The sequence below is a fragment of the Silene latifolia genome, chromosome X (assembly GCF_048544455.1).
Source record: "Silene latifolia isolate original U9 population chromosome X, ASM4854445v1, whole genome shotgun sequence".
NCBI lineage: Eukaryota > Viridiplantae > Streptophyta > Magnoliopsida > Caryophyllales > Caryophyllaceae > Silene > Silene latifolia.
Window position 1 is genome coordinate 5,062,886 of NC_133537.1, and position 26,440 is coordinate 5,089,325.

At 42.6% G+C, this 26,440-nt stretch overlaps 2 protein-coding genes and 1 long non-coding RNA gene across 3 annotated transcripts; all 3 read right to left on the bottom strand.

Moving 5' to 3' along the window:
* Positions 1-7,200: 7,200 nt before the first annotated feature.
* LOC141622406 (uncharacterized) lies at positions 7,201-10,846 on the bottom strand. Its single transcript, XM_074438441.1, has 5 exons — positions 10,303-10,846; positions 8,270-8,326; positions 8,095-8,157; positions 7,937-8,005; positions 7,201-7,823 (listed from the first exon to the last, which is right to left on the bottom strand). Exons 1-5 carry the CDS (start codon positions 10,627-10,629, stop codon positions 7,581-7,583), a joined length of 759 nt encoding a protein of 252 aa, XP_074294542.1. The 5' UTR covers positions 10,630-10,846; the 3' UTR covers positions 7,201-7,580.
* A 2,844-nt stretch (positions 10,847-13,690) lies between these two features.
* Positions 13,691-16,142, bottom strand: LOC141622407 (uncharacterized). Its single transcript, XR_012532958.1, has 2 exons — positions 15,614-16,142; positions 13,691-14,221 (listed from the first exon to the last, which is right to left on the bottom strand). It is a non-coding gene; the product is annotated as an uncharacterized LOC141622407 (long non-coding RNA).
* A 2,521-nt stretch (positions 16,143-18,663) lies between these two features.
* Positions 18,664-19,382, bottom strand: LOC141622408 (large ribosomal subunit protein eL39z/eL39x-like). The gene is made up of 3 exons (XM_074438442.1): positions 19,255-19,382; positions 19,029-19,132; positions 18,664-18,889 (listed from the first exon to the last, which is right to left on the bottom strand). Exons 1-3 carry the CDS (start codon positions 19,255-19,257, stop codon positions 18,841-18,843), a joined length of 156 nt encoding a protein of 51 aa, XP_074294543.1. The 5' UTR covers positions 19,258-19,382; the 3' UTR covers positions 18,664-18,840.
* Between the last annotated feature and the right edge of the window lie 7,058 nt (positions 19,383-26,440).

Genomic DNA, 26,440 nt, shown 5'->3' on the forward strand with positions numbered 1-26,440 from the left:
GATGACGAGCTCTTGGCATGCCTATGTATGTTGATACGATGCTTACTTTAAATTTTGTAGATCGACCCGATCGGCCGCTCTTGTTGAGCGGCGGTGGAGGAGAACCCCGCGCAGTCCGGTGATCATAACGTCGCTACGACTCTTCATCCCGAAGGTTTCCCTTTCCGTCCGCAGTCGGCGATCATAACGTCGCCACGGCTCTTCATCCCGGAAGGCTTCCCCCTCTCGGCTTGTGGCGGAAAGCGCGAGGTTGATCAAGAGATCGGCGAGGTGGAACGAGCGACCGGTGCTCGTATCATGGAGCGAGAGAGAGGCCGTGGCTCAATCCGCTTTTGAGCTTAATGCCACTAAGAAGGTGGCCACGAAGGCGGCCGGATCTTCTCAATGAGCGAGAGGCTTAGGGGAGGCCGAGAAGGCGCTCTTGGGCGAGAGAAAGCTCGGGAGGACGCTGAAAAGGAGGTCCTTCTTGAGAGAGCCAAGGCCGTGATCTACTGCGGCCGAAGTTGAAAAGTTCTTTGGCGAAGTGTGACCTCGTTCGAGGCACGCCGACCTCTATTTCCAGCGAGAGGAATGAATTCGGGGGAACGGTTTCGAGATCCGGGGGAAGGTGATTCGAGCAAGGAGGCCATCATCGTGCAAAAGGAGGACGGCATTGAGATGCTCCAAACCAAAATGCTCCCGACATGTGCTCCGACCGGGATCCGGCCGGCAACGGTGCCGGGAAGTAATTGAGGAGCTCTTCCCTCTTGAAGGTTCCTTTCCGTGGAGCAAATTCGACGAGCTGTTTGACGACAAGCTCGAAGCTAAGGAGAAGGCCGTGGAGGAGAGGGCCAAGGAGGCGGTGAGGGTGAAGATAGAGCAGGAGGCGGCCGAGGAGGCGGCCCCTTCTTTGAGAGGGCAAAGACGGCCAATGAGGAGGCCAAGAGAATGAGGGAAGCTGAGGCTGCCGAGGCAAAGGCTGAGGCTGCCAGGAAAGCCGCTGGGTTGCCCATCGAAGGAGACGCTGCTACCGCTGCTGATGGCGAGTAGCAACAGACATAGGGAGATGATGTCTGTACCCTTTTGCCTTTCCGTCTTTGTATTTTGTACAACTTTGGCAGGTTGTCCTTTGGCTGACCCTTATGGGGACGGCCGTCGTTTGTATTTCTTGTAATAAGTTGAACATATTTAATAAGAGCTCGTTTCTTCTGCCTCCGGCTTGGCCGAGGTCTTTACCTCATTCCCTTTTTCTTGTGTTAATAGTTGAGCATCTCAATCTGTACTTAACGTTTTCACTTTGTCTCTGGCTCGGCCGAGGTCTTTTCTCGTCCTTGTCTGAGTTTTTTTTTATGTCATTAATTGGTCGTCTCCTCTGTTTCCGCCTTGGCTTGGCCGAGGCAGTCTTAGAGTGCGTTCCTCAACGGTGCAACGCTTTTAAGGCGTTTTGATCGCTTTGCGAGTATCAATTGCGCTGGTCGTGACCGTCGAGGTATTTATTTCCTGAGGGTGATTGCCATTCTTGCCGGTGTGACGGTGTCAGCCGGCGAGTGCTCCTTGTTATTGACTGTCGTGACGTCTACCATTTGGAGTGACTGCGACGGCGTCAAACCTCTTGAGGTGACTGCCGTGGCGTCTACTACTTGAGGTGACTGCGCGTGTCACCGCTTGTTGATGATCGCTCTTGTCGATGACAACAGTGTGAGCTGGCGTCTATTTCTTGATGATGACGGCCGTGGCGTCTACCACTTGGAGTGATCTGCGACGGCGTCTACCTCTTGGGGTGATCTAGTGGCGTCTACTACTGGGGTGACTGCGACGCGCCTATTTTTCTTGGAGGAGACTGTCGCTCTTGTCGGTGTGACAAATGTGAGCTGGCGTCTATTTCTTGATGATGACGGCCGTGGCGTCTACCACTTGGAGTGTCTGCGACGGCGTCTACCTCTTGGGGTGACTGCCGTGGCGTCTACTACTTGGGGTGATGCGACGCGCCTATTTCTTGGAGGAGACTCGCCGCTCTTGTCGATAATAACGTGCGGCCGGCGTCTGCGCTTCCTAGTGACTATGGGAAAATGAACGTTTTGATGGAAGACCTCGACGATTTTTCATTAGATAAAAACATGCGTCGGGGTGCCCACAACTTTTTGGACACCTCCATTGCTACGAGTTTTCCGAGGTTACCGATGTCCTAACATTTATCAAAGGCACACCTTCCCGGTCAGCCGCTAGCTACATCCATGAGGTCGCCCTCCTATTGTAAGGATAGACTTTTCCCTTTCTCGATTTCTTTGCTACTTTGAGGATTGCATGTTGCATCCTCCGCGGTATCCGGGCGTTGACCACTTCGTCATTCTCGTCTTTGGAGACGAGTTTATGCGCTTCCCCGGTCCGAGACATACATCAGTGTTAGGGCCCGGATGGACATCACTGCGTCAGCCTCGCTCAGGGTGATTCGGCCTATGAGAACGTTGTAGGCGGACGAGCCGTCGATGACCACGAACTCGGCTAGGACATTTTTAGCCGCATTCTTTTCGCCGAACGTCACCGGAGTCCGATTGATCCCAGTGGTACCAGTAGGCCCCGGAGAAGCTGTATAGTGGGTTGGTGCGGGGGCTCAAGTCCTTGACTTTCGGTAGAGGCCGAGGAAGCACTCCCGAACATGATGTTCGTGTACGCGCTGTGTCAATCGGCACCTTTTGACCAGGTGGTTGGATATGTCCAAATTGACTACAAGTGGGTCATTGGAGGAGCGATGACTCCTTCGTAGTCCTTCCTTCCAATGGTTATATCGGGGATGTTGGAAGCGGGGATCGCGTGTGTTGGGCACAAAGTTGATGGCCTGATATAGCTCGTTCAGGTGCCGTTTGTGCCCATGGGCGGACCCTCCGTTCTCGTTGCCCCGATGACAACATGGATCACTCCTATCCGTTCAAGACGGATTTCTTACCCGAATCGTCGGCGTCGGTCTTTTGGCTTTTGGCAACGTACTTTGCCGAGGCTTCCTTCCGGATCGCTCTTCAATGGCATTCTTCGGATGCGGCGGTCGTTGGTTAGATGGCGGTGTGGCCGTGGTACTCACGATCGGCTCGTGTCACTTTGTCACTTTTTGGCTTGGGGGTCTCTCCCACTTCGGCCCTCGTTTTGCTCGGGCGAAGACCTCGGCGGCCGATACGACGAGAGGGGTTTTATCGCTATACCGCCTCTGGTGGTACGTTCCTGAATTCCACTCGGCGCCCGCCGAGTCCTGTTTCCTGGCGGATCTGTCCGACCGTGACCTATTATTCTCACGGCGTCTTTCATCCGGGTTGTCCTCCCGGCGGCTCTTCTTTTCTGAGTGCTCGGCCTCACCGGGGCCTACCCGGTCTTGTGATAGTCTTCTACCTTGATGGCTTGGTCGACCCAACTTCCTGGCGGCGTCCAAACCTGGCCTCCGCACTTGATGAGCTCATTTTTAAATCTCCCCTTGGGAGGCCCTTCATCGGCCGAAGGCCGCCGATTCGGGATTGATTTCTCGAATCTGCTGGACCTTTCCGTCGAACCTCTTCACATAGCTTCGTAGAGACTCGCCTCCCTCCTGTTTGATAGTTAGGAGGTCCGATGTCTCCACGGCCCTTCTCTTGTTGCAAAGAGTTGGGCTAGAAAGGCGTCCCTTAGGTCGGCGTAATAGTATACTGAGCCGTCGGGAAGCCCCTTGTACCAACCTTGAGCCATCCCATGCGAGTTGTTGGGAAAACTCGGCACTAGACCTCATCGGGCTGCTCCCATACCGACATGTAAGACTCGAAAGCCTCGGCGTGGTCGGGCCGGATCACTATCTCCTTTGTATGATAGAGGTGGTAACTTGAGCTTGGTTGGCACCTGGACTTCTAGGACGTGGGCGGGAGGGGTGTCGACCACGTGTCGAACGACACGCGGCGATCGGCTCCTCGCATTCCTAATCCGGCTCCTCCCCTCGTAGCGGGAAGGACTCCTTCTTCGACTCGGACTTCTCCTCCAACTCTGTTTGAGTCGGGCTCCTCGACTCCTTTGGGGTAAGCCTCGTTCGTCTTTGCGGGGATCTTTGTCCTCCCCCGAGTGCGCGAAGGACTTAGGTCTACCTCGCCCACTTTGGGCTCCCCGCGACTTGACCGGGGTCGGCTTCTCCTAGTGCTCCGTTCAAATTTCTCGGAGTCACGTTTGGGCCCTGGTCTCTGGGCGGTTTCCGCGCTCTTGTCGGCGTGACGGTGTGAGCGGGCGTATCGATTAGGTCCGGGAGCATTTTCGGTTTACCTACGTCAACCACATGTCCCGTGATGGTGACCTGGTTGGGCGCGGCGGCGCGTGTCGGGTATTGTTGGCATCCGAACTCGGTTGGATTACTCCGCCGGTGGAGGCTGGCGACTCCCGAGAATTGTTGAAGGTATCATCTTGGTAGAATGCGGTTTCGTCGGTCACGACTGCGTCTTGTTGTTTCGACATCTTCTTAGCTTTTTGGGTGGGTTTTTGTTTTTTTTTGTTTGGGAATGAATGTGACTAGCTTCTAGTAGCGTCTCCCCACAGACGGCGCCAATTGTTTCGGGTGTAATTCCAGAGCAAGTATTGTTACCACCCGTGGCTTGTAGAATAATGTCTTGAGTTGAACCCTTCTTGTCTTTATCGTTCCTCTCGGCCTCTCCTGCAACAATGAACAGGCGAGGGCTTGGCTTTGTGCCAAGCGTACTCACTCCGACGCTCAAGTCAATAAACTTAAAGGATTAAGTTGTGTTACTTGGCTAGGTATGTATTGTAGAGAGATAAGGAAGATATTCTGGATGAATAGTGTATTTAGGTTAAGTTGTGGATCCTTTCCTCAATGAAGGTTGAGGAGTATTTATGAGCTTTTACCTTTTGTCACGTAGTGGCCAAGTGGCCAAGTGGCTAGCGGTGGAAAGATCGATCTACCCCTCGGCCGAGGGACCTATGGCGGCGGCGGGCCATGTTGACTCACCGCCGGGGGTCTTGGATATGAGTACGCGGGTATGTGTCCTACCGTGCGGGTTGTCACGCCGAGACCCAGGCTAACAGCCGAGATGGGCTACATCGGCTAGGGTCATCTAAGTCGTTGACTTCTTTGTGGATATCTTTGACCTTGTTCATATGTTGACTTGGCAGTCACGGTCAGAATATCTTACGCCCATCAATTACTTTCTCGATAAAAGAAAAACTTCCATTAATAATACTCAATTCATGATTTCTTACAATTTTAGTTTGAGTAAATTTAATTTTAATTTTTCATATCAAAATACAATTATAATAAACATGAAAAATAAATGGATTATCAATTTAAAATCTACAAATAATATACTAAAAAAAGTAAAATACTATATATACCGTGCATAAAATTGCACGGGGTCTATACTAGTTTAGATTAAATGCTCCTTTATCTTGAATTTGTCATTTTGAACTTACTATTCTATCTAACTCAAATTAAATTTCATACTTTTTTTTTTTTTGAATAATTCAGAATAAACATCATTTAAATACTTTTAACATGGTATTCTCCTTATTCTACAACATTTTGCCTTTTTTTTATGCTCAAAAATCGATGCATTTCAAAGTGGACATCGGAGTCTGTTCAGGACCGTCCCATGTGAGAAGGTGGGATGAGATGAGCTCCCTCTAGTCTAAGTCAAGTTTGTCCCTAATCGGCCCGGATAAACCAAATCTCCACTTTCTTTAGCGTTTCTACGAGACCGAGCAAACCGGCTAGAGTATGGTGGAGCAAGCCCGACCCATTAGGTGGAGTGGGTTATGCCAGCCTGGGCCTACGGCTAGTGTGTTGTGATTTCCCCGACCATCAAACCGGCCCGAGCCACATTTGATCGAGCTGACCCGTACTTTTGTCCAACTCTAATTAGAGAGAGTAATTTTAACAAGGTTATTTATACGATCATGATACTTTTAGTTGTTCGATTTTAAGTCTATTTTAATTATTCCTCTAGAAATTAGTTCAAATACATTGAGACTTTAAGTCAACTAACAACAAAACCTAAATATGGAGTACTTCTTATTAAAGTTTTCTCACATTTATGGAGTTTAACCTTTATATGCAAGTGTACCAAACATCAAAGTGTCTACAATGGTCTCTCTTATGACGGGTATATCCGTCATAAATATATAACGGGTTAAATATCATCTTACATTGCTAGATAAGACAAAAATTAGAATGCCTAGGAAATGACAATTAATTTATCTTTATCTATTCATATGAATTTTATTTAACCCCTCAGACCGTCACAAGATTATGACGGATACTGTCCATTACAAACGAGAATTTGAGAAATGTCTAATCCTCAAATTAGACCATTGCATTTAAAAGTCCAGCCTTCCATTCTACAGGAAACACGTTTAAGTCTAGACCATTTCCAACTTAGCATGTAGTTATGGACCCCTTTCTTAAAGACATTCTTCTTCAAAAAAATTAAAACTATTATTATTACATCAATTTCTTCACGAGATTCAAATGTTCTTTCTCTCTCTGTGTACACGCTCTTACGTCTTCATACCTTTGGTTGTTACCAGCATTTTTAGACGTACAATTATGTTCAAGAATAAATGACCTAAATAAAGGTCTTTGTTTACTTTTGTAGGACACTATTTGTACCAATTATAGGAATATTAATGAAAGCCATTTATGTCTCCAAACTTATCCGGAGTACCACCAAAAATGTCTAAAAATTCCGTTGGAGACCGTCTTAGCTTAAAACAACACAATATCTTTTTATATTATGTGCTTCACTTAATGCTAAGCATAATTTACCTTGTTGTAAGTTTAAGACAGTTTTAAGTAAGTTACCGTCACGTTTGGTCTCTTGAGTTCAAAGTTGAAACACTTGGTCTAAAGCCAAAAAGCCAAGTGAATCAGTCAAAGTGAAACCAAAAGTAGGCCACTAGTTCTCACGAATTCAGCGACCCCTTTCTCTAATTATTCTCTCTGCATCAGCTTAATAGTTAATACCATAATCTATTCATTTTCGGTAAGTCTCTTTTAAGACGACAGTATCCGTCTTAAAATAAAATAGGTTTAATATGCTTCCACTTGTATATAAAAAAACATATTTTTTTTGTTAATTCGTAGACATTCCCTCCTTTTGTCTTAATTACCATACGGATCATTATTTTTTATTATATCGACAAGGTAACCGAAATTAAAATTATCCCTAGGAAACAAATGGTTAGTTTTTAAAAAGAAATGAGCTGGAGCTACAGAAAATACGGCGTGGAATTAGATAGATTCTATATATAACAGCTAATTAACAATTGTTTATAGTACTTCTAAATAAAGAATGGAATAGCAGAGATTACACTTACGTCCTACTACATGGTGTATGAAGCTATGATAGTATGATTCCCAAAGAACGAAGTAACGAGAGCTTACCTCGAAAAAGAAAAACGTAAAAAAACTGAAACGATAAAAAAACAAATGATTCCCTAATATTATCGGGTCTAATTACATTTTCTACCTATGAGGGTAATGTGATGAGGACGACATTCGATGGCTTTGCCATCAACTAGTAAATTTTAAGAATAGTTAGTGTTTTAATTTTTTGAGACGAACCCTGTGCATATTATGGGTTCGTTTTGGCTCAGGCCAAGACGTCACATTCCTGGTCTGGAGCCATGTTTAGATCAGGTAGCACAAAAATAGGCTCCTGAGATGGTGCGGCCTTTTCTGCAGGCCGCAGTTGAACTGAAACATCTTCAGTTTTAACTTGCCTTGAGACGCTTGAAGAAGTTGCTTCACATGCAGCTCCGGTGAGGCTCATATTTCGTTCCTTGACGTGATGATTTGATTCGGGTTTAACACTGGACTCTACTTGCAAATCGAGCTGCAGATATCAAGGAACGAAGAAAGATCAGTACTCATGGCTAATACGATCCTTTCATGACTCCCGAGTACCACAATGCTAAATAGCGAGAAAGAAAAGAACATTACAATTACCTTGATTCTCTTCAAGTTCTCATTTATCGATCTTTGCTCATTCAATGTCGCACGTAGAGTCGTCAATTCCTGTTTAACAGTCAGATGTATTTTCAGCAAGACCCGACACATAGGTGAAGTTGGATTAACAGAAGGAAGTTTGAGTGAGAATGACCAACCTTCTTCAAATATGTCCGTTCATTCAACAATGAGCTTTCCTCTACTTTAAGTTGCGCGAACGACTGCAAGTTAAAAAAACACAAGTGAATATAGTTCAGCAAACACAAGTATATTAGAGTAAATATTGTAGCTACAAATCAGTACCAGTAAAACACAGGTTCAGAATCTTTTTACCTTCTTTTTTCTGGCTTGCTTACTTGAGGTAGTCGGCGTGTCAGAAGCAGCGGAAATCTGAAACCATCAAGCGTCAGAAATTCAGAATTAATAAATGCATAAAACTCCCAATATAACATACCCAAGCAAATGCACTAACACCTCAAAATCAAAAATCGCAAATGTAAGCTAGAAGAGATTAGTAGGAGTCGAGAAGAAAGCAAATGAGACAATCAAACCCGAATGCAAAAATAATACAGTAGCTCCGCATGAGGATAGATAACCAACCTTAAGCCTGTTAACACAAACCGGCGTACTAAAAACATTAAAACTCAATTTACTACGAGTAACACGCAGTCATGTTATACACTATCGGCTTATAATAAAGAAAATACTTCATTTAAGCTTTTCAAAAATCAAAATCAAAATCGAAATCAAATAAAGTACACGCTTTTACAAGTCTTTATTCAAACTTAGCTTAAACAACACTCATTCTGTTTGCTCTGTTTCTAATCCAACCATAATGATTATTTCAAATTTCAGAACCAACACATTTCCTCATCAACCAAAAAAGTATACACAAAATCATTAAAAGGGTGTTAACTTTGGCCTACCCCCAATTTAAATTGCACCATTTCTTGTTTAACCGTCTTAATTTAACACGTCTTAACACAGGTAGAAATAAGAAAAAATATTGCGAGAAATCTTAAATTGAGACGGTGTTAAGCAGGAGATGTGTGGGCATGAAATATACGAGTAACAGTCCGTCTTGCTTCAGACCGTAATAAGACCTCTCACAAGTGAGAAGCACATGGATGGTGGGACACCCTCATGTGCTTTCCCACTCACACCCTAAATGGGTTTTTTGTGAGAGGAAATGGTATCCGTCTGATAATTTCAGACGAATAATTTCAGACGGATATAGCGGTTTGAAATAAGAATTTGAGTACGAGTAGAACTATCATCATATACTAATCAAAATTTAATACCTCTCTAAGTATGTGGGTCCCTAAAACTATCATTCTATCAACATCCATTTAAGGAAGGAGGAAAATTTATTTTAACTTGCTATCCAACTAGAATGTCAGCAAGAAGCGACGTGGCATAATCTTATTGGATAACCGGCACGCATAACGATTCTCCGCCACCGTCACCGCCAAAGCTTAGCTGTGAGCCTGTGAGGGTTGAGAAACACTATTTCTAACGTGAGGCTCACGTGACAGTAACTGTGCCACCTTTTTTTAAAGCACGTGCCTAGTGATCTCTACGCGTGGGTCCGTACAATTGGCTGGCTTGCACACTACTACTACACTTCACGTACATACCATGATTTAATTTTCAAAATAATAAATCTAAACAATAAAAATAAACGAACGCAAATTATAGAATAAAACCGTCTTACGATGATGGTAGCGGTGAGAGGCATCGACATCGAATAAAAAAAAACCGAAACTCACGAGAAAAAAAACACACGATTTCAAGAAAGTAGGACACGACCCACTTAAACTGCAACTATCTACAACCTTCTCTCTCTTCTTTATTGGGTCCCACCTGCCACCTAATCATAACTTCAAATTATTTTAATAATATTTTTCTTAACCATTGACTTTCTTTTTACCCTACTGCTCATTTTTACCGCATTAAATTAATTACCCAAAATGTAAACAAGTTAACAAAAAGGAGGCGTTTATTGGAACTTACAAAACATTGGTTTTACGTTCAGCAGTAAAAAAATGCGACAATTTATTTATTTATTATTTATTTATTTATTTATTTTGTATGATGACATGATTCGAAATCAGTTTATGAATATCGTTTCTCATCACTTTATCAGCTAAACGTACGAATGCGTGATTTTAAAGAAAGGCGATTTTAAACATATCGAAAATAAAGAAACATTTGACACGTTTATAAATAAAGTTACCAACAAACTATACCACATCAGTCCACCAAGAGAAATGGTGAGAGATCCGTCGTGTTGATTACTAATCTATTAATAAGACGGTTTTACACTAATATTATAAAAAACCGAGAAAGCGGAATAAAGGACGAACCTTGGATCTCAACCGGTCGGAAGGGAGGTGACATAAGTTGAGTTCCGACGACTCTTGACTAGGAGACGTATTAGTAAACGACAACGGAGTGGTAGGACTACGGCGAGTCGCCGTATGTCCCTTTTTCTCCGACAAGGAGGATGATGACGTGGAACGAGGCTGACGTAAGCCCCAAGAAGGCGGGATAGACACGGAAAACATAGACGAAGACGGCGGCGAAAGCGAAGGCGGCGAAGAAGAAGAAGGAGAATCTTTTAACTGGAGGAGTAAGCCTGCTACTACTTTGTCATCGAGTGTTGCTGCGCTTAGCCAACGCTCGGATTTCATGGTGATAATCACGCGCCGCCGTGGATGGGGAGGGAAGAGATGTGGAAGGGTGGTGGCGGAGAGAGAAAAGGGTAATGTAGAGATAGAGAGAGAAATATATGGAAAGAAGTGTGGTGTGTTGTGTTGTGTACTTGTGTTTGGTGAAATGTGATGCTCAAATATATTGAAGTGTGTAGGTTTCTGGGTGGATTTTCTTTTTTCTTTTTTTCTTTTTTTCTTTTTTTTCTCCCCTTGTCTTGCCGTCTTATCTCCTCCTTTGTGTAATCTCCTCTTGTGTAATGCATATATAGCCTTTTTTTTAAAAGGAATTTTATAAATATACTACATGAGATTTTACGGGTAAGATTATTGGTAGTCTTGAAATAAGATATTGGTAAGTCTTAAGACAAGATTCACTCAATACTACCAATAATCTATCAAAGTCTTAATAAAGTTTTAAGTTGAGTTTTGAAAATCCGGGACTCAACTTAAGATTTTGGGTGAGTCTTGACTCCACTTTCAAAGAAATTATCCAATGAGTGGATCTCAAGGGTCAATTTTTTTTTTATTAGTTTGTAAAAAGAAGAAGTGGGAAATGAAAAAGTAGAGTTTGAGATGGGTCTGAGCAATACAAAGTAAATAAAAGTTAGTGAGTCTGATAACGTGACTTGGCAAAGTTGTTCGATCTGAATGAACCGATCTGATAAGGCTGATAGGCTGATAGGCTGATAGCAGAGGTGATCCAAACTTGACTGACGATTATGACCAGAAACCCAAGCTGAGTTGGTCGAACTAGGGCCAACCGGAATATTGATTTGACCTAATGTTGACCCGGTCTGAGGTGACCCGATCCAAAACAACTTGAGCCGTAAGTAACAGAAAAAGAGAAAAAGAATGACCGATTGCTGAAATGTGGAAACGTGGAATGGCTGATTGATGAGTCGTTTATTGTGTAAGAAAGTGGGCTCAAGAAATGGGTTTGCGTGGCAAGTGAAAGTTGACCTTGGTGTAGTTTACTCTAGTATCACATACTCCCTCCATTCAACTCCACTTTACATGTATTCCATTTCCGTCCATTCAACTCCACTTTACAGGTTTCCTTATTTGGCTAAAAAAATGACAATTCTATCCTTATTGAAAATCTTTATTTACACAAAATGCCACCCAAACCCCACACTAACCCACCATAAAACCCCACCTTTATGTTTTTTTAATATTTTTAACCTCTTCTTTGTCTTTCCCCATGTACTTTTAATACTTTTTTAATCCGCTCCTTAAAATCCGTGTAAAAATGAAAGTTGCAAAGTGGAGTTGAATGGAGGGAGTATTTAGAGTCGATATCGGGTCTTGATTCGGGATCTTGAAAGTACGTGGTAAAAGCTGTCAAACGGGTTGGATAAATCGAGTTTGGGTCCGTGTTAGATGGGTTAGCAAGCGAACCATCATGTCTTTTATGAGTCAGGCGATGGATTTTCTGGGTCATTTGATTAGCTCTATTACTAACTTAATTAATGCTAAATTTTTTGAAATTAACATATTTTATTTTATTTTGACACTGTAAATGAAAGTTAATTATTTGCGATAATAAGAGCTAAAAATTGAACAATGAAGCACACGATATGTTTCGTAAGTAAATTTTTTCAAAGAATGTTTAACAATTCACTTACTTTGAAAATCATAAACACTCCAACAGTCCAACGCGTGCACCCAACTGCAATTACTAATTAAATACGTGAAAGATATAATTACCATATCGAAATAAATTTTCTACGCAAAGAAAATAGTCACATTCTAATACTAGACATTAGACAACCTCGATATTACATAGGAGATAACATTTAATTAACAATCATCCTATGTTGATAAACTAATAATTAAATGCTATATATGCTTTCCAAGATCCCTTAATTTCTCCTAACCATAAATACTCACATTTTAACGACTTCTTATAAATAGTCACATTCTGATAATAGGCAACGTAAACACACTATAAAAGAGAAGAAATAACCAAGCTAAAATCCCACAATTCCACAGTAAATAAATAAATAAATAAGTGGTAATAATAATAAAAATAAAAATAAAATAATGGCATCCAACAAAATAGTTGCATTAGTATTGATCTCTATGGTGATCATGTTGGTTGCACCCACAATTCATGGAGTGCCTTGTTTTGAAAGTTGCATGCAATCATGTTTGAGTATTAGCAGTATGACAAGAGCAGATTGTGAAGAACCTTGCAATGAAACCTGTACACAAAGTAGTAGTACATTTTCTGAATCCAAGCTCGAACAAGTGCTTAAGGCGAAAAATCTTCTGGATTGAAACTTATTTCACCATGCAAATTCTGGCTCGAGTATTTATTAAAGATTATATCACAGGCGGGTTCAGGATAGTCTTGTAATAATAAGGCCTCTCGGATATTTTTTTCATTTTTCTTAATATGAGACGGTTTTACAGAAACTTTGTCAGTAATATTAACCATGTAAGCATATTATGCTTATTGATTGCTAATGTAATTGTTTAAATTGTTTAAATCTATATAATTGCCTTGATTATTATGGATTATTCTTTATTGTTACTTTTTATAGTGTTCTTTGATGGATTTATTATTGCATAAATTATTAGATAACAATAGTTCCGATTTAGAATTCAACAATAACAAATGTAGCTATTAATATAACCAACAAGTTTCTCTTGTGACGGATAGCGTGCTACGGACATATCCGTCACAAGTTTGCGACGCGCACATATAGCTAGATAAAACAAAACAGATTGCTACTCCCTAGGTATTCTACTTTTGTCTTATCTATCCCACATGAGTAATACTTGACCCGTCGCAAGCTGCCCGTCACAAATGAGAATTTGTGTAATATAATCACCTTAGTTTCTTGAATTTTTGTTAGTTTGGGGGTGTCATTTGGTTTGGGATTCGGGGATTATTATATACCACGCGAAAAATCGTTATAAATCAATGCCAGAGGTAGTAAAAAATAAATGGTGAGGTACATTATATGAAATAAATCCATAAAACTGATAAGAGACGATGGCGTCCGTGTTCAATTTAGTGACGAAGAAAAAGTAATTCTGATTTGAAAAATCAGTAGGATGAATGTAGTCAATTAACCTTTTTGGGTACATTATACATGAAATAAATCCATAAAACTTGCTAAAATGGATAAAAGATTGGTAGAATGTAGTAGGGATATCGAATACGTTTAACACATTAGGCACAAATATATATTTCTGACCTATAAAAATAGGTCAGCAAATACAATAACAGAAATTAGGAATCAAAGTTTCGTCTATTATTGGTTTATTATTATGCGTCACTTCTCAGTCTTTTCCCATACGGCACAAACCCACACTGTTTTGTGTTACATCAGTTTGATATGAACATCAAACTTCCTCCCAATTTCACCAGTTTGGCTGAATACCATAATTGCACTCGTAAGCTACTCGAAAATCACCTTAGTAAAGTTAAGCTATCAGAAGACGAGTGACAGCTCTTTGACGTTAACATTCCGCCTATCAAAGGGACTAAACCAACGTCACATGGAAAGAAACTAAGAAAGCCGCTTCAATGATCACATGGAAAGAAACTAAGAAAGCCGCTCTACAAAACACCACGAGTCAATCTAACAGTAGCTCTAAGCCTTTAAATAGACTCGAGAATCGAGAACAATACTTTGGTGTTCAAATGCAAACTAAGACAAAATACTACAGATCAAGCGCAAGATGAAAAGCAACTAAGACCCAGTAACGAGTTTCAAGTTACTCATACCTAGTAACGAGTTTCAAACACAAAGCTGTACTCAAATGCCAGCTGACCATGACATGTTGAGACTACTTGAGTCTCTCACATAACCCCATGAGAGTCAGAGTAACATAGGCCAACACCAAAAGGGCGGTCTTAACACTAGTCAATATACTCGGCCGCTCAAGAAACATCTTAGAAAAATTAAGCTATTGAAATAAGACAGACACTCACAAAAGGCTCATCAAAGGATTCACTAAACAAACGTCAAATCAAACGACAACACAACGGAGCATCCAATTATCACATAATTTAAATCTCAATCTGAGGCAATAATCTAAAGTATCGCTCCTACAAAACTCCAACAATCAATCTAAAAGTTTCTCTAAATATACTAGAGATTAGAGAACTCCTCTCTGGCTAAAAACCTTAACTATATTGCGAGATAATACCTATAACTAGTAAAGATAACAGGAGGAAGCACATCTGCATTACACAAGAAACACTTTTAACAAAGACAAAAGTGAGATTGAGCCAACAAACTACAAAAAACGACACAATCCAAAATGCGAAATTGATTATCATCATCATAGAAATATCAAATATCCATCATTTCCTTGACGTTCAAGAAATGCATACTTCATTCGCTAAGATGTTGAGACAAGAAACTATTGACACAATAACTGAATAATCCGCATAATTATTTTTGGCCATTATTTGAGTTTAATTGAGATTACTGTAATGCATACGCCATTTTACCCGATCTATACTCATTTAAATCGTTAATTTGAACTTTTCTGGCCATTATATAAAATAAATCCATAAAACTTGCTAAAAAGAATATATTGTGAATCATGAATGCAGTTTTAGAAAATCAGTAAATACAATAACCCGAACCAGTGAGGATCCTCTGTCTCACTTTTGTGTCCCGAACCGTGTCCCACTCCATACACATCTTGACACATCACTTGTTGTAAATAAAAATAAAAAATACACAATAAATGTGGTAATGTGGTAATGTGTTGATGTGTCAAAATGTGTATGGAGTGGGACATGGAATGAGACACAAAAGTGGGAAAGAGGATACTCATTGAACCCGACCATGTATATTTTTGACTTATATTCTAACCCAACAAATTTGTACTGACCAGATGCATCAATAGATTAACAAGAGCGGCCAAATTCTTTACAATATACATGAATCAAACTCATAATTATGCAAACAAAAAATATTACAGAAACTAAACTTACATTTATTTTTGATTTATGAGTCACTTTTCATGGTATTCTACTTGTTCCGGGTGTAATTCCGGAGCAGATATTCGTTACCACCCTTGGCTTGTGGAATAATGTCTTTGATTGGATTCTTCTTGCCTTTACCGTTCCTCTCGGCCTCTCCTGCAACAATGAACGAACTGAGGGCTTGGCTTTGCGCCAAGCGTACCCACTCCGACGCTCAAGTCAGTAAACTTAAAGGATTAAGTTGTATGTTATTTAGAGCAATATATTGTAGAGAGATGAGGAAGATAATACCAGTTTATGTGTGATATTAGGTCAAGTTGTGGATAAATTGGATCCTTTCCTCAATGAAGGTTGAGGAGTATTTATAGGCTTTCACCTTTTGTCACGTAGTGGCCAAGTGGCTAGCAGGTGGAAAGACTGATCTACCCCTCGGCCGAGGGACCTATGGCAGGCCGGCGGCCATGTTGGCTCACCGCCGAGGGGTCTTGGATATGAGTACGCGGGTATGTGTCCCTACCGGCGGGTTGCCATGCCGACACCCAGGTGACAGTAGATGGACAAAGATGGGCTCGGGTCGGCTAAGGTCATCTAAGCCGTTGACTTGCTGTAGGTATCTTTGACCTTGCTCAGTATGTTGACTTGGTCAGCGGTGCAGAATATGCCCCATCACTACTATTGGCACAAACCCACACATTTTTTCACCAGTTGAAAGGAAATTGGGGGCGTTTGGTTAGGGGTCTAAAAGAAAGGGAAAGGGAATTAACATACATGATTCCCTTTGTTTGTGTTTGTTTGATATAAACAAAGAGAATGGGATCCCCTCCCTTACCCTCCAAGACCTCTACATCCTGCATCCATACTCCTCAGCCCTCACCTCTAAGGTAACCCATTCCTTTCCCCCTCACTTCTCCTACCACCATTCTTCTCTAACAATAACTACCATTGTCCCAACTCCCACCACTACTAACTGCCACCTTCCACCAGCTGTATGTCGGCACCGCCGACCCCACCATTACCGACCACTGTCGCCGACACGCCACCGCTTCCCCACCATCACAAACATATCCTACTTCATCGATAGTGATGGTCATCTACACCGAACACCATCAAAACGCGAACACAACCATAAAAACCGGCGGCCCCACCCCTCCCCCCAACCGAGAAAACCTCCCCCACCGCCGTACACACCAGGATCTAGCGTTTCTGGGGGTGGAGGAGGGTGTTTGTGGTTGAGGAAGGGGATCTTAGGGGCGGGGCTGCCAGTTTTTATGGTCAACCTAGGGATTCGACAATGGTCGGGTCACGGGAGAGAGGCCGGCGATGTGGCGCCAGGTGCGTCACCGTTGATGTTGTTCATAGTGGTGGTTGTGGGTGTTGGTGGTTGTGGGTGTTGGTGGTTTATGTGGTGGTGCTTGTTTTGTCAGTGAAGTATTCATTTTTTGGTTTATTCACTAACCAAACAACTCCATAAATTAAAGGGAATTTGATTCATTTCCCCTCCTTCCACTTTCTTGATTCCAATCTCTTACCCTTTTCCGAACCAAACGCCCCTTCAAGGAAAAAAAAAGCGGAGGATCGAATTTACATCTTCGCCCTAGTTTGATATAACATTTTCGCCCTAGTTTGATATAAACAATTGAACATCACTCTTTTACCATTTTGGCAGAAAACCTTACTTTTCCTTTACCAATTTAGTTATTTAACGTGTGATACCTGAAAGCTGTAGTGCCAGGGCTTAATCAATCCACAAATCACAGGAATAACTTACAATTCAAAATCATACACGGCCACACACGGCAACAAAGGGCAGTAGGTATAGACAGTTTCAGAATTAGAAAACAAGCTAATACATTACTCCCTCTATCCAAATCATTTGCGTAACCTTTTTTTGCGAGGAGTATTTTAATCAAAGGTAAACAAATGATTGGGACGTAGGGAATATGTGTTACCACGACTTTGGAAGGAAAGCCATGATCAAAGGCAAAATGAAAAGAGACTAAAACTAGCCAAGAGTTAAGTTGCTCATACCAAGTAAGGAGTGTCAAACACAAATATGTATTCAAGTGCTGGCTCTCGACCATAACCCAAAAGAGCCGGAGTAACAGAGGTCAATATCAAAAGGGCTGTCATAACGCTACTCGGAAGTATACTCAGCACTCAAAAACAGCACTCAAAAAACAGCTGAGGAAAGTTAAGCTATCTAACTCAGACTCGCAAGGCTAGTGACAACTCTTTAACGTTGTCATTGCCCTAAAAGAGGCCTATGAAAGGATCCACTAAACCAAGATCAAATCGAACAAAAGCACATCCAATGATCACACAACTCAAAACTCAATCTGTGGCAATAATTTAATGTATTGGGCTCCACAAAACCCCAACAGCCAATCTAAAAGTTGCTCTAAATATACTAGAAAAAAGAGGATAGTACATGGGTATTTAAATGCAACCAAGACAATATACTAGAGAACAAAGGCAATATGAAAAGCAACTAAGAGTAGCCAAGATTAAAGTTACAAACCCAGTAACGAGTTTCAAACACAACTATTTTTCAAATGCCAGCTGAAAATGACACATTGAGTCACAAGCATAACTACATAAGAGTCAGCGAGACCAATATCAACAGGGATGTCTTAACACTATTCGATATACCCGGCCACTCAATAAACACAGACGAAAACTTAAGCTATTGAAATAAGACACTCACTAAAGGCCTATCAAAGGATCCACTAAACCAACGTCAAATCGAACGACAACACCACGGAGCATCCAATGATCACACAGTTCGAATCTCAATGAGGAGGGAATAATCTAATGTATCGAGCCCAACAATCAATCTAAAAGTTTCTTTAAATATACTAGAGATTAGAGAATGATACTCCGGCAACAAACAGTAGGAAGCTCATCCACATTACACCAGAACAGATACTTCAAACTAATGCAACACTTCATTCCACAAAGACGAGAGAATGAGAATGAGTCAGCTACAAAAACAACACAACCAAAAAAAAAAAGAGAAACTCGAACAAGCATTAACAATCTATCATAGAATCGCACTGATATGATGCAAATCAGTTCTTTTAGCAGAAAACAAGTCTTGAAAGCTTACTTCGCTCAAAAGAGCGTCGAATTACAAGATGTTCAACAACACTTAAACAAAACAGTAAACATAATCCATCAAAAACAGCTAAAATCTTACTAAACATTGATTAAAATCTAGCAAAATCATCAGAAACACCTTAGAATCCAAGCTTAGTTCTGCGCCAGTGTCTGCGCTTTGCATTATACCTGAATTTAAACAACAGTAAACAAACAAATCATCAACAAGTGATAAAAACGAAGGGAGTATTTCATATATGAACTACTCTCTGTAATATCGTAAACTTAAGACGGTCTTAAGCGAGACTAACTAAAGATAACAAACTACCTGATGGTGTTATCGGTACGCATACGGATCCAGTAAGGAATAGGACGATTCTGCCTCATCTTCTTCCCGAGCTTCTTCTTAATCATGAACGACTTGTGTGACGGCTGTATAAATCATTCATTAATCAGCAATTAGCTTAATCACTTTCTTAATTACATTAGATTACAAGATAAACAAATAAAATGATGATGATACAGAGATATAGATTTAGAGAGAGGGATTTCACCATTGTTGAAGCTTGGAGATGAGCGGCGGGTTGACGAGGGGATCGGAAAAGAGGAGAATTTGTGATGCGGAGGAAACCCTATGAAATGTAAAGGATGTTTGGGGTTTTATTGTGGGCTTGAGTAGAAGCCCAAAGTTGTTGATTTGGATGTCTGGGTTGATAATAATTGGATCGATAATTGGATCGATAAAAGGTTTCTTTGATGTGGTTTGTTTTCGGATTATCGATGCTCGATTTCGGGTGCAGATCATTTATCTCATTTTCGTAATCATCATATCATGATCATCATATCATCATATATCATATATCATATCATCATCATCATATATTATTATATTAAAGTAACAATTAGGTGACCAGCTACCCCTTTAATCACCACGTGTCAACATCTACTCTTACGCTACGTGTCATTTGCTGAAATCCTAAGACTAAAAATATAAAAAAGGATTAATTAACGTGAATAATCCAAACTATTGACCATCTTCTTATAATAATCCGAACATCATTTTAACTCACAATAAACCAAACTATTGCCCCCTCTTCTCATGACGATCTCGAGTAACCGGCTACTTGTTTAACCGGTTAAGTAGCCTCTCTCATTTGTTTTTTCCTTTTTTATAAACCTCTTAGTCCCTTCTTTTTTGAGCCTTTACTGAGACATCTAATCCTCACCATATCACCACCCCAAAACCACTACCAGCCATTGCCGGCAACTACAAATACCAACCATCTCAGAAGCCGCCACTCCCTTTTCGTTTTCCGGCGTCGACCGTCCCATTCACATCTCCCAGTCCACGCATTTGTGCATTTCGTCGTTGATTCCTTTGGACGACGCAATTACATACCACCTCGGCAAACCAAGAGCCCCCGACAACCACTCGCTCCACCGCCGACTATTATTACCCTTTCTAGCCCCACCCTATCCATTTATTTCATATTCAAATGATAGATCTAGAAAAAAATGAAAGATTTGAACAATTAACTATACCATACATCTAGTCAGAAAATTCCAATTCGGAAATGACCTTCGTTGGCCGGAGATTGACAACGAAACGGTGCCGGATCTCCGACGAAAGTCGGATGGTTAAGGGTGTGTGCTTGACAGGATAGAGGAAAGGGAAAAGACGAGGGATGTCGAACTCTGGCGAAGCGCCGACATCATATTACGCGGCCGATGATGGTGGTTGCCGTAGCAATATTATTATTACCCTTATTATTATTAACCTTTTTATTAATATTGGTTGCCACATCATACTTTTACCTGGTGTAATAGGTAACAAAATTGCCAAGTCTATTATGAGAAGACGAGTTCAATAGTGTGGATTATTCTGAAATTAAAAGAAGTTTGGATTGTTTTATGAATACGCCTCATAGTTTGGATTATTCCCGTTAATTAATCCTATAAAAAAAATGATACACGTACAAAATCCTCAGAATGATAAATAACTTTCCTAATACATATTAGGAAATCACAATAACAATAATTTCAAACATGCATTGAATATTCTAATCAGAGTAAGAAACGCAATCCGAAATATTATCATTCTATACACCTTGATATCCGGTATATATATTGTTTTTTTTAAAAAAAAACCCAGCAGGGTTAATTCATATTCATTAAATCCTCATTCGCCTTACACAAGATCCAGTTCGGTAAATCAGAAACCCAACTACGTCTACCAACAGCCCACGGCACAGCATGAGTCAGCCCGTGCGCAACCGTATTAAAGTTCCGACTAACAAAAGAAAAGGAAACAACATCAAAACAATTACACAAAGAAAAAATGCCATCATAAATTAGAGCAAGCTCGCTTCTTCCGCTTTTCCTAACCTTCAAATCAGCAATAACACCACGACAATCGCTCTCGACCTCTACCTTGGCATGTCCCGAGCTCCTAGCTTCCTTGAGGCCTTCCAACACCGCCAAAGCTTCAGCTAACTCCGGAGTCAACCCAGCCACGTTTTGAATCGTGACGCACCACTCTATACTACTCGAGGCATTGCGACATACAATACCCAACCCCGTCCCTATCCCCTCTACCACTCCCGCATCAACGTTTAGCTTGACAAAGCCAGCCCCTTTCGACGATTGCCCCTCCAACACACTCCTTCCCCTGTCCTCTGTCTTCTCTTCCCACCGTATCATTCCCAGCCCTACTCCTCCCATCATAGTCACCACTCTGCGCCCCCTCCATCTCCCATACCAGCTCGCGCGTGCGTCGAATAACCTCCTCCTCCCTCCACTCTCCCTGATCGAAAAGAGCCTTGTTCCTTTTTTCCCAAATTGCCCAACATCCGGTCATAAAAGTCACACACTCTCGCCCGCAAAGGCCCCTCAAGACTTCTTCAACCCACTCCTTCACTCTCACAAACCTCGCCTCAGGTAGGACATCCACACCCAATCCCTCCCATATCCCTTCCACCCACCCACCCACAGTCCCTAACAACATGAAGACAAGTCTCCACGTTGCTTAAGCATCGAGGACAAGTATCATCCGTCAAATCCAAACGGGCTGCAATATTCTTTTTAGTAGCTATCGCATCATTACAAAGCTGACAAAAGAGCACTTTGACTCGGGGTAAAACCTGCGTACGCCAATTATCTCGTCAAGGCCTTGAATTTGAAAAAAAAATTCACCGCATTTTGAACATGTAGCCGGTAGTTATGGTTAGTCAAAGCTTTTTTAACGAATAAACTTTGACCGACCATAAATCCCGATTACGAGACGTCGGTGAATTCTTTTTCAAACAGAAGACCTATTAAAGACGGTCAATTTGAAAAAAAATTATCGTATTCTTAACTTGTAACCAAGACTTATTGACCGTTAAATTTTTTTTTGCAAGAAAAGAGATGTGCATTTTAGAAAATGAAACGTTCAGGGGTACACGAGAGAATATGCATTATTTTTTAAAAAGAAAACGGAAAATTCACGTGGTACCCTCAAACTTTGTCATTTTGCACGTGATACCCAACTTTTTAAGTCTGTGTACATGATACCTTCCATGTTTGATTTTCATGCACAACTAGGGATGTCAATGGGGCGGGGTGGGTGCGGAGGAGGGGTAACCCGCACCCGCCCCGCGAGTCTATAATGCGTACCCACACCCGCCCCGCGGGGACCCGTTGACCCGCCAAATTAACTATCTCCTCATAAACAATTTTTAAAAATATAAATCTAAAATCTAAAATATACTAGTCGTACTACTTATACAAATAAGTTTTCGCAAAATATACATTCAATTAACTAGTACACAAGTTTTTCAAACCATGAAAGAGTTTTACAAACAATGAAACGCATGTCCAAAGTAAACAAAGCTGTTTGATCAAATTAACAGAGCTTCACTCATTGTTCCCTCAAATCATCTAAAGCTCCGTTAGCATTTTTACCAAGTGGGCGAACAGACGGGTAAAGACCTCTAATAAAATGGGTAGGGGGGACAAGGTGGGGCACCCCCACGTGCTTCTCACTTTATGGCAAATGAGTATTTTGTGAGGGGAAATGGTATCCGTCTATACGTATAGACGGATAGTGTCCGTCTATAATGAGAATTTGTGCCAAGTATCATTGGTTTAGGCTTTTTATCCTCTTGTTATAATTTTCTTTTATTATTATAGTATAATTAGTTAATTACTACTACTTATTATAGGTGGGTTGGTGATTTGGAGATGAGTGAGGAGGGTATAAGCGGAGCGGAGTGGGGCGGGCGGGGTGGGTGTGGGGCGGGGTGGGTATGGGGCGGGTTTCATGTGATACCCATCCCCGCCCCACGACCCGCGACGAATGATACTTTTGAAACCCATCCCCGCCCCATGACCCGTCAAATCATTACCCGCGCTCGCCCCAAGTGGGGCGGGTGCGGGGCGAGACCCGCCAAAACCCGCCCAACTGACATCCCTATGCACAACAGACCCTTTTTGTTGATGTAGAAAAACTCAATTGCGCATAACTCCTAGACGGAATTCAGAATCCGCTAATTTTTTTTTCTTAAAATGGTTATCTCTTCGTAATCTACGATTTGAGGAAAAAAAATTGTCGGCTGACATTTAATAGGGTTTTTTTTCAACGAGAATCTCAAATCAACCATATCTTCGATCTTAAATTTTTGAATAACCATTTTCGTTTTATCAATTTATAAATCTCGAAGGTAATCAATTTGAAAAAAAAATTAGTCAATTTGATTTCTGATCTACTCCCTCCCAGTCACTATATTGTTCACATTTAATATGGGCACAATACTTAAGGAAAAGTATTAAAATATGAGTAAAAGAGTTGTGTGAGGTTGGTGATAGGAGAGAGGGATGAATTATTAGTAGTTAAATAAAGAATTGTGGGGCCAAAACATAAAGGAAAGTAATAAAAGAGGAGTAAAAGAGTTGTGTGGCTGGTGATAGGAGAGATGAATGAATAAAATAAGAGTAAAAGTTTCTAAAAATAGAAAGGGGAACATTAGTTGAATAATCCGTTTTGGGAAAGAGGGAACATTATAGTGACTGGGAGGGAGTATGATTTATGCTCAATTAAAATTGATGGGGCATATTCTGCACCGCTGACCAAGTCAAGATACTGAGCAAGGTCAAAGATACCTACAGCAAGTCAACGGCTTAGACAAATTAACGATGCGACCCATCGGCTGTCGACTGGTCTCGGCATGGTAACCCCAAGGGACACATACCCGCGTACTCATATCCAAGACCCCTCGGCGGTGAGCCAACATGGCCGCCGGCCTGCCACAGGTCCCTCGGCCGAGGGGTAGATCAGTCTTTCCACCTGCTAGCCACTTGGCCACTTGGCCACTACGTGACAAAAGGCGAAAGCCTATAAATACTCCTCAACCTTCATTGAGGAAAGGATCCAATTTATCCACAACTTGACCTAATATCACACATAAACTGGTATTATCTTCCTCATCTCTCTACAATATATCGCTCTAAATAACATACAACTTAATCCTTTAAGTTTACTGACTTGAGCGTCGGAGTGAGTACGCTTGGCACAAAGCCAAGCCCTCAGTTCGTTCATTGTTGCAGGAGAGGCCGAGAGGAACGGTAAACGCAAGAAGAATCCAACCGAAGACATTATTCTACAAGGCCAAGGGTGGTAACGAATACCTGCTCCGGAATTACACCCGGAACAATTGGCGCCGTCTGTGGGGAAAGATACTAGAAGCTAGTCACATTCATTCCCAAACAAAAAAAAAAAACCAACAAAAACCCACCCCAAAAAGCTAAGAAAATGTCGAAACAACAAGACGCGGTCGTAACCGACGAAACCGCATTCTACCAAGATGATACCTTGAACAATTCTGGAGTCATGCAGCCCTCCACCGGTGGAGTAATCCAACCGGAGTTCGGGATGCCAATAATACCAGACACGCCGCTGCCAGCTAACCAGGTCACCATCATGGGACATGTGGTTGACGTAGCAAAACTGAAAATGCTCCTGGACCTAATTAGTAATACGCCTGCTCACACCACGCGCCGACAAGAGCGGCGGAAATCGTCCGGAAATCGGGGCCAAAACGTGACTCCGAGAAATTTGAACGGAGCACTAGGAGAAGTCCGACCAGCCAAGTCGTCGGGAGCCCAAAGTGGGCGCGATGACCTAAGTCCTTCCCATACTCATGGGAGGACAGCGTCCCCGCCGCACGAACGAGGCTTACCCCAAAGGAGCCGAGGAGTCCGACTCGGCGAGTTGGAGGAGAAGTCCAAGTCGAAGAAGGAGTCCTTCCCGCTACGAGGGGAGGAGCCGGGACTAGGAATGCGAGGAGCCGGTCGCGCGTATAGTTCGACACGTGGTCGACAGCCCCTCGGCGCCTCGTCCTAGAAATCCGGTGCCAACCAAGCTCAAGCTGCCACCTCTATCATACAAAGGAGATAGTGATCCAGCCGACCACGCTGAGGCTTTCGAGTCTTACATGTCGGTATGGGAGCAGCCCGATGAGGTCTGGTGCCGAGTTTTCCCAACAACTCTGCATGGGATGGCTCAAAGCTGGTACAAGGGGCTCCCCGACGGCTCGGTATACTATTACGCCGACCTAAAGGACGCCTTTCTAGGCCAGTACTCTTGCAATAAGAGGAGGGCCGTGGAGACGTCAGACCTCCTAACTATCAAACAGGAGGGGGCGAGACTCTACGAAGCTATGTGAAGAGGTTCGACGGAAAGGTTCAGCAGATTCGAGAAATTAATCCCGAATTGGCGGCTTTCGCGCTGATGAAGGGTCTCCCAAGGGGAGAATTAAAAAATGAGCTCATCAAGTGCGGAGGCCTGGGCTGGGACGCCGCCAGGAAGATGGCTGATCAAGCCATCAAGGTAGAGGACTATCACAAGACCTGGGTAGGCCCCAGCGAGGCCGAGCACTCAGAAAAGAAGAGCCGCCGGGAGGACAACCCGGATGAAAGACGCCGTGATAACAACGACTCACGGTCCGCTGAGAGACGCCGTGAGAATAATAGGTCACGGTCGGACAAATCTTCCAGGAAACAGGACTCTGCGGGCGCCGGGTGGAGTTCCGGAACGTACCACCAGAGGCGGTATAGTGAAAAAACCCCTCTCGTCGTATCGGTAGCCGAGGTCTTCGCCCGAGCAAAGACGAGGGCCGAAGTGGGAGAGACCCCCAAGCCAAAAAGTGACGGTGACACGAGCGATCTTGTGAGTACCACGCCACACCGCCATCTAACCAACGGTATCGTCGGCATCCAAGAATGCCATTGAAGAGCTGATCCGGAAGGGGAGCCTCGGCAAATACGTTGCCAAAGGCCAAAAGACTGACGCCGACAGTTCGGGTAAGAAATCCGTCTTCGAACGGATAGGAGTGATCCATGTTGTCATCGGGGGCAACGAGAACGGAGGGTCCGCTCATGGGCATAAACGGCACCTGAACGAGCTATATCAAGCCATCAACTTTGTGCCCAACACAGCGACCCCTGTTTCCAACATCCCCGATATAACCATTGGAAGGAAGGACTACGAAGGAGTCGTCGCTCCTCACAGCGACCCACTCGTAGTCAATTTGGACATATCCAACCACTTGGTCAAGAGGTGCCTGATTGACACCGGCGCCTACACGAACATCATGTTCAGGGAATGCTTCCTCAGCCTCGGCCTGAAAGTCAAAGACCTGAGCCCCTGCACCAACCCACTATACAGCTTCTCTGGGGCCGGCCTGGTACCATTGGGATCAATCA

Excerpts from the sequence above, each read along its gene's own strand:
- LOC141622408 (XM_074438442.1), bottom strand. Across the intron at positions 18,890-19,028 it reads CGTACCGATAACACCATCAG|GTATAATGCAAAGCGCAGAC; the intron begins GTAGTTTGTTAT and ends GTTTAAATTCAG.
- LOC141622406 (XM_074438441.1), bottom strand. The coding sequence starts at position 10,629 with ATGAAATCCGAGCGTTGGCTAAGCGCAGCAACACTCGATGACAAAGTA. Across the intron at positions 8,006-8,094 it reads AACGGACATATTTGAAGAAG|GAATTGACGACTCTACGTGC; the intron begins GTTGGTCATTCT and ends ACTGTTAAACAG. Across the intron at positions 7,824-7,936 it reads AGAACTTGAAGAGAATCAAG|CTCGATTTGCAAGTAGAGTC; the intron begins GTAATTGTAATG and ends TGATATCTGCAG.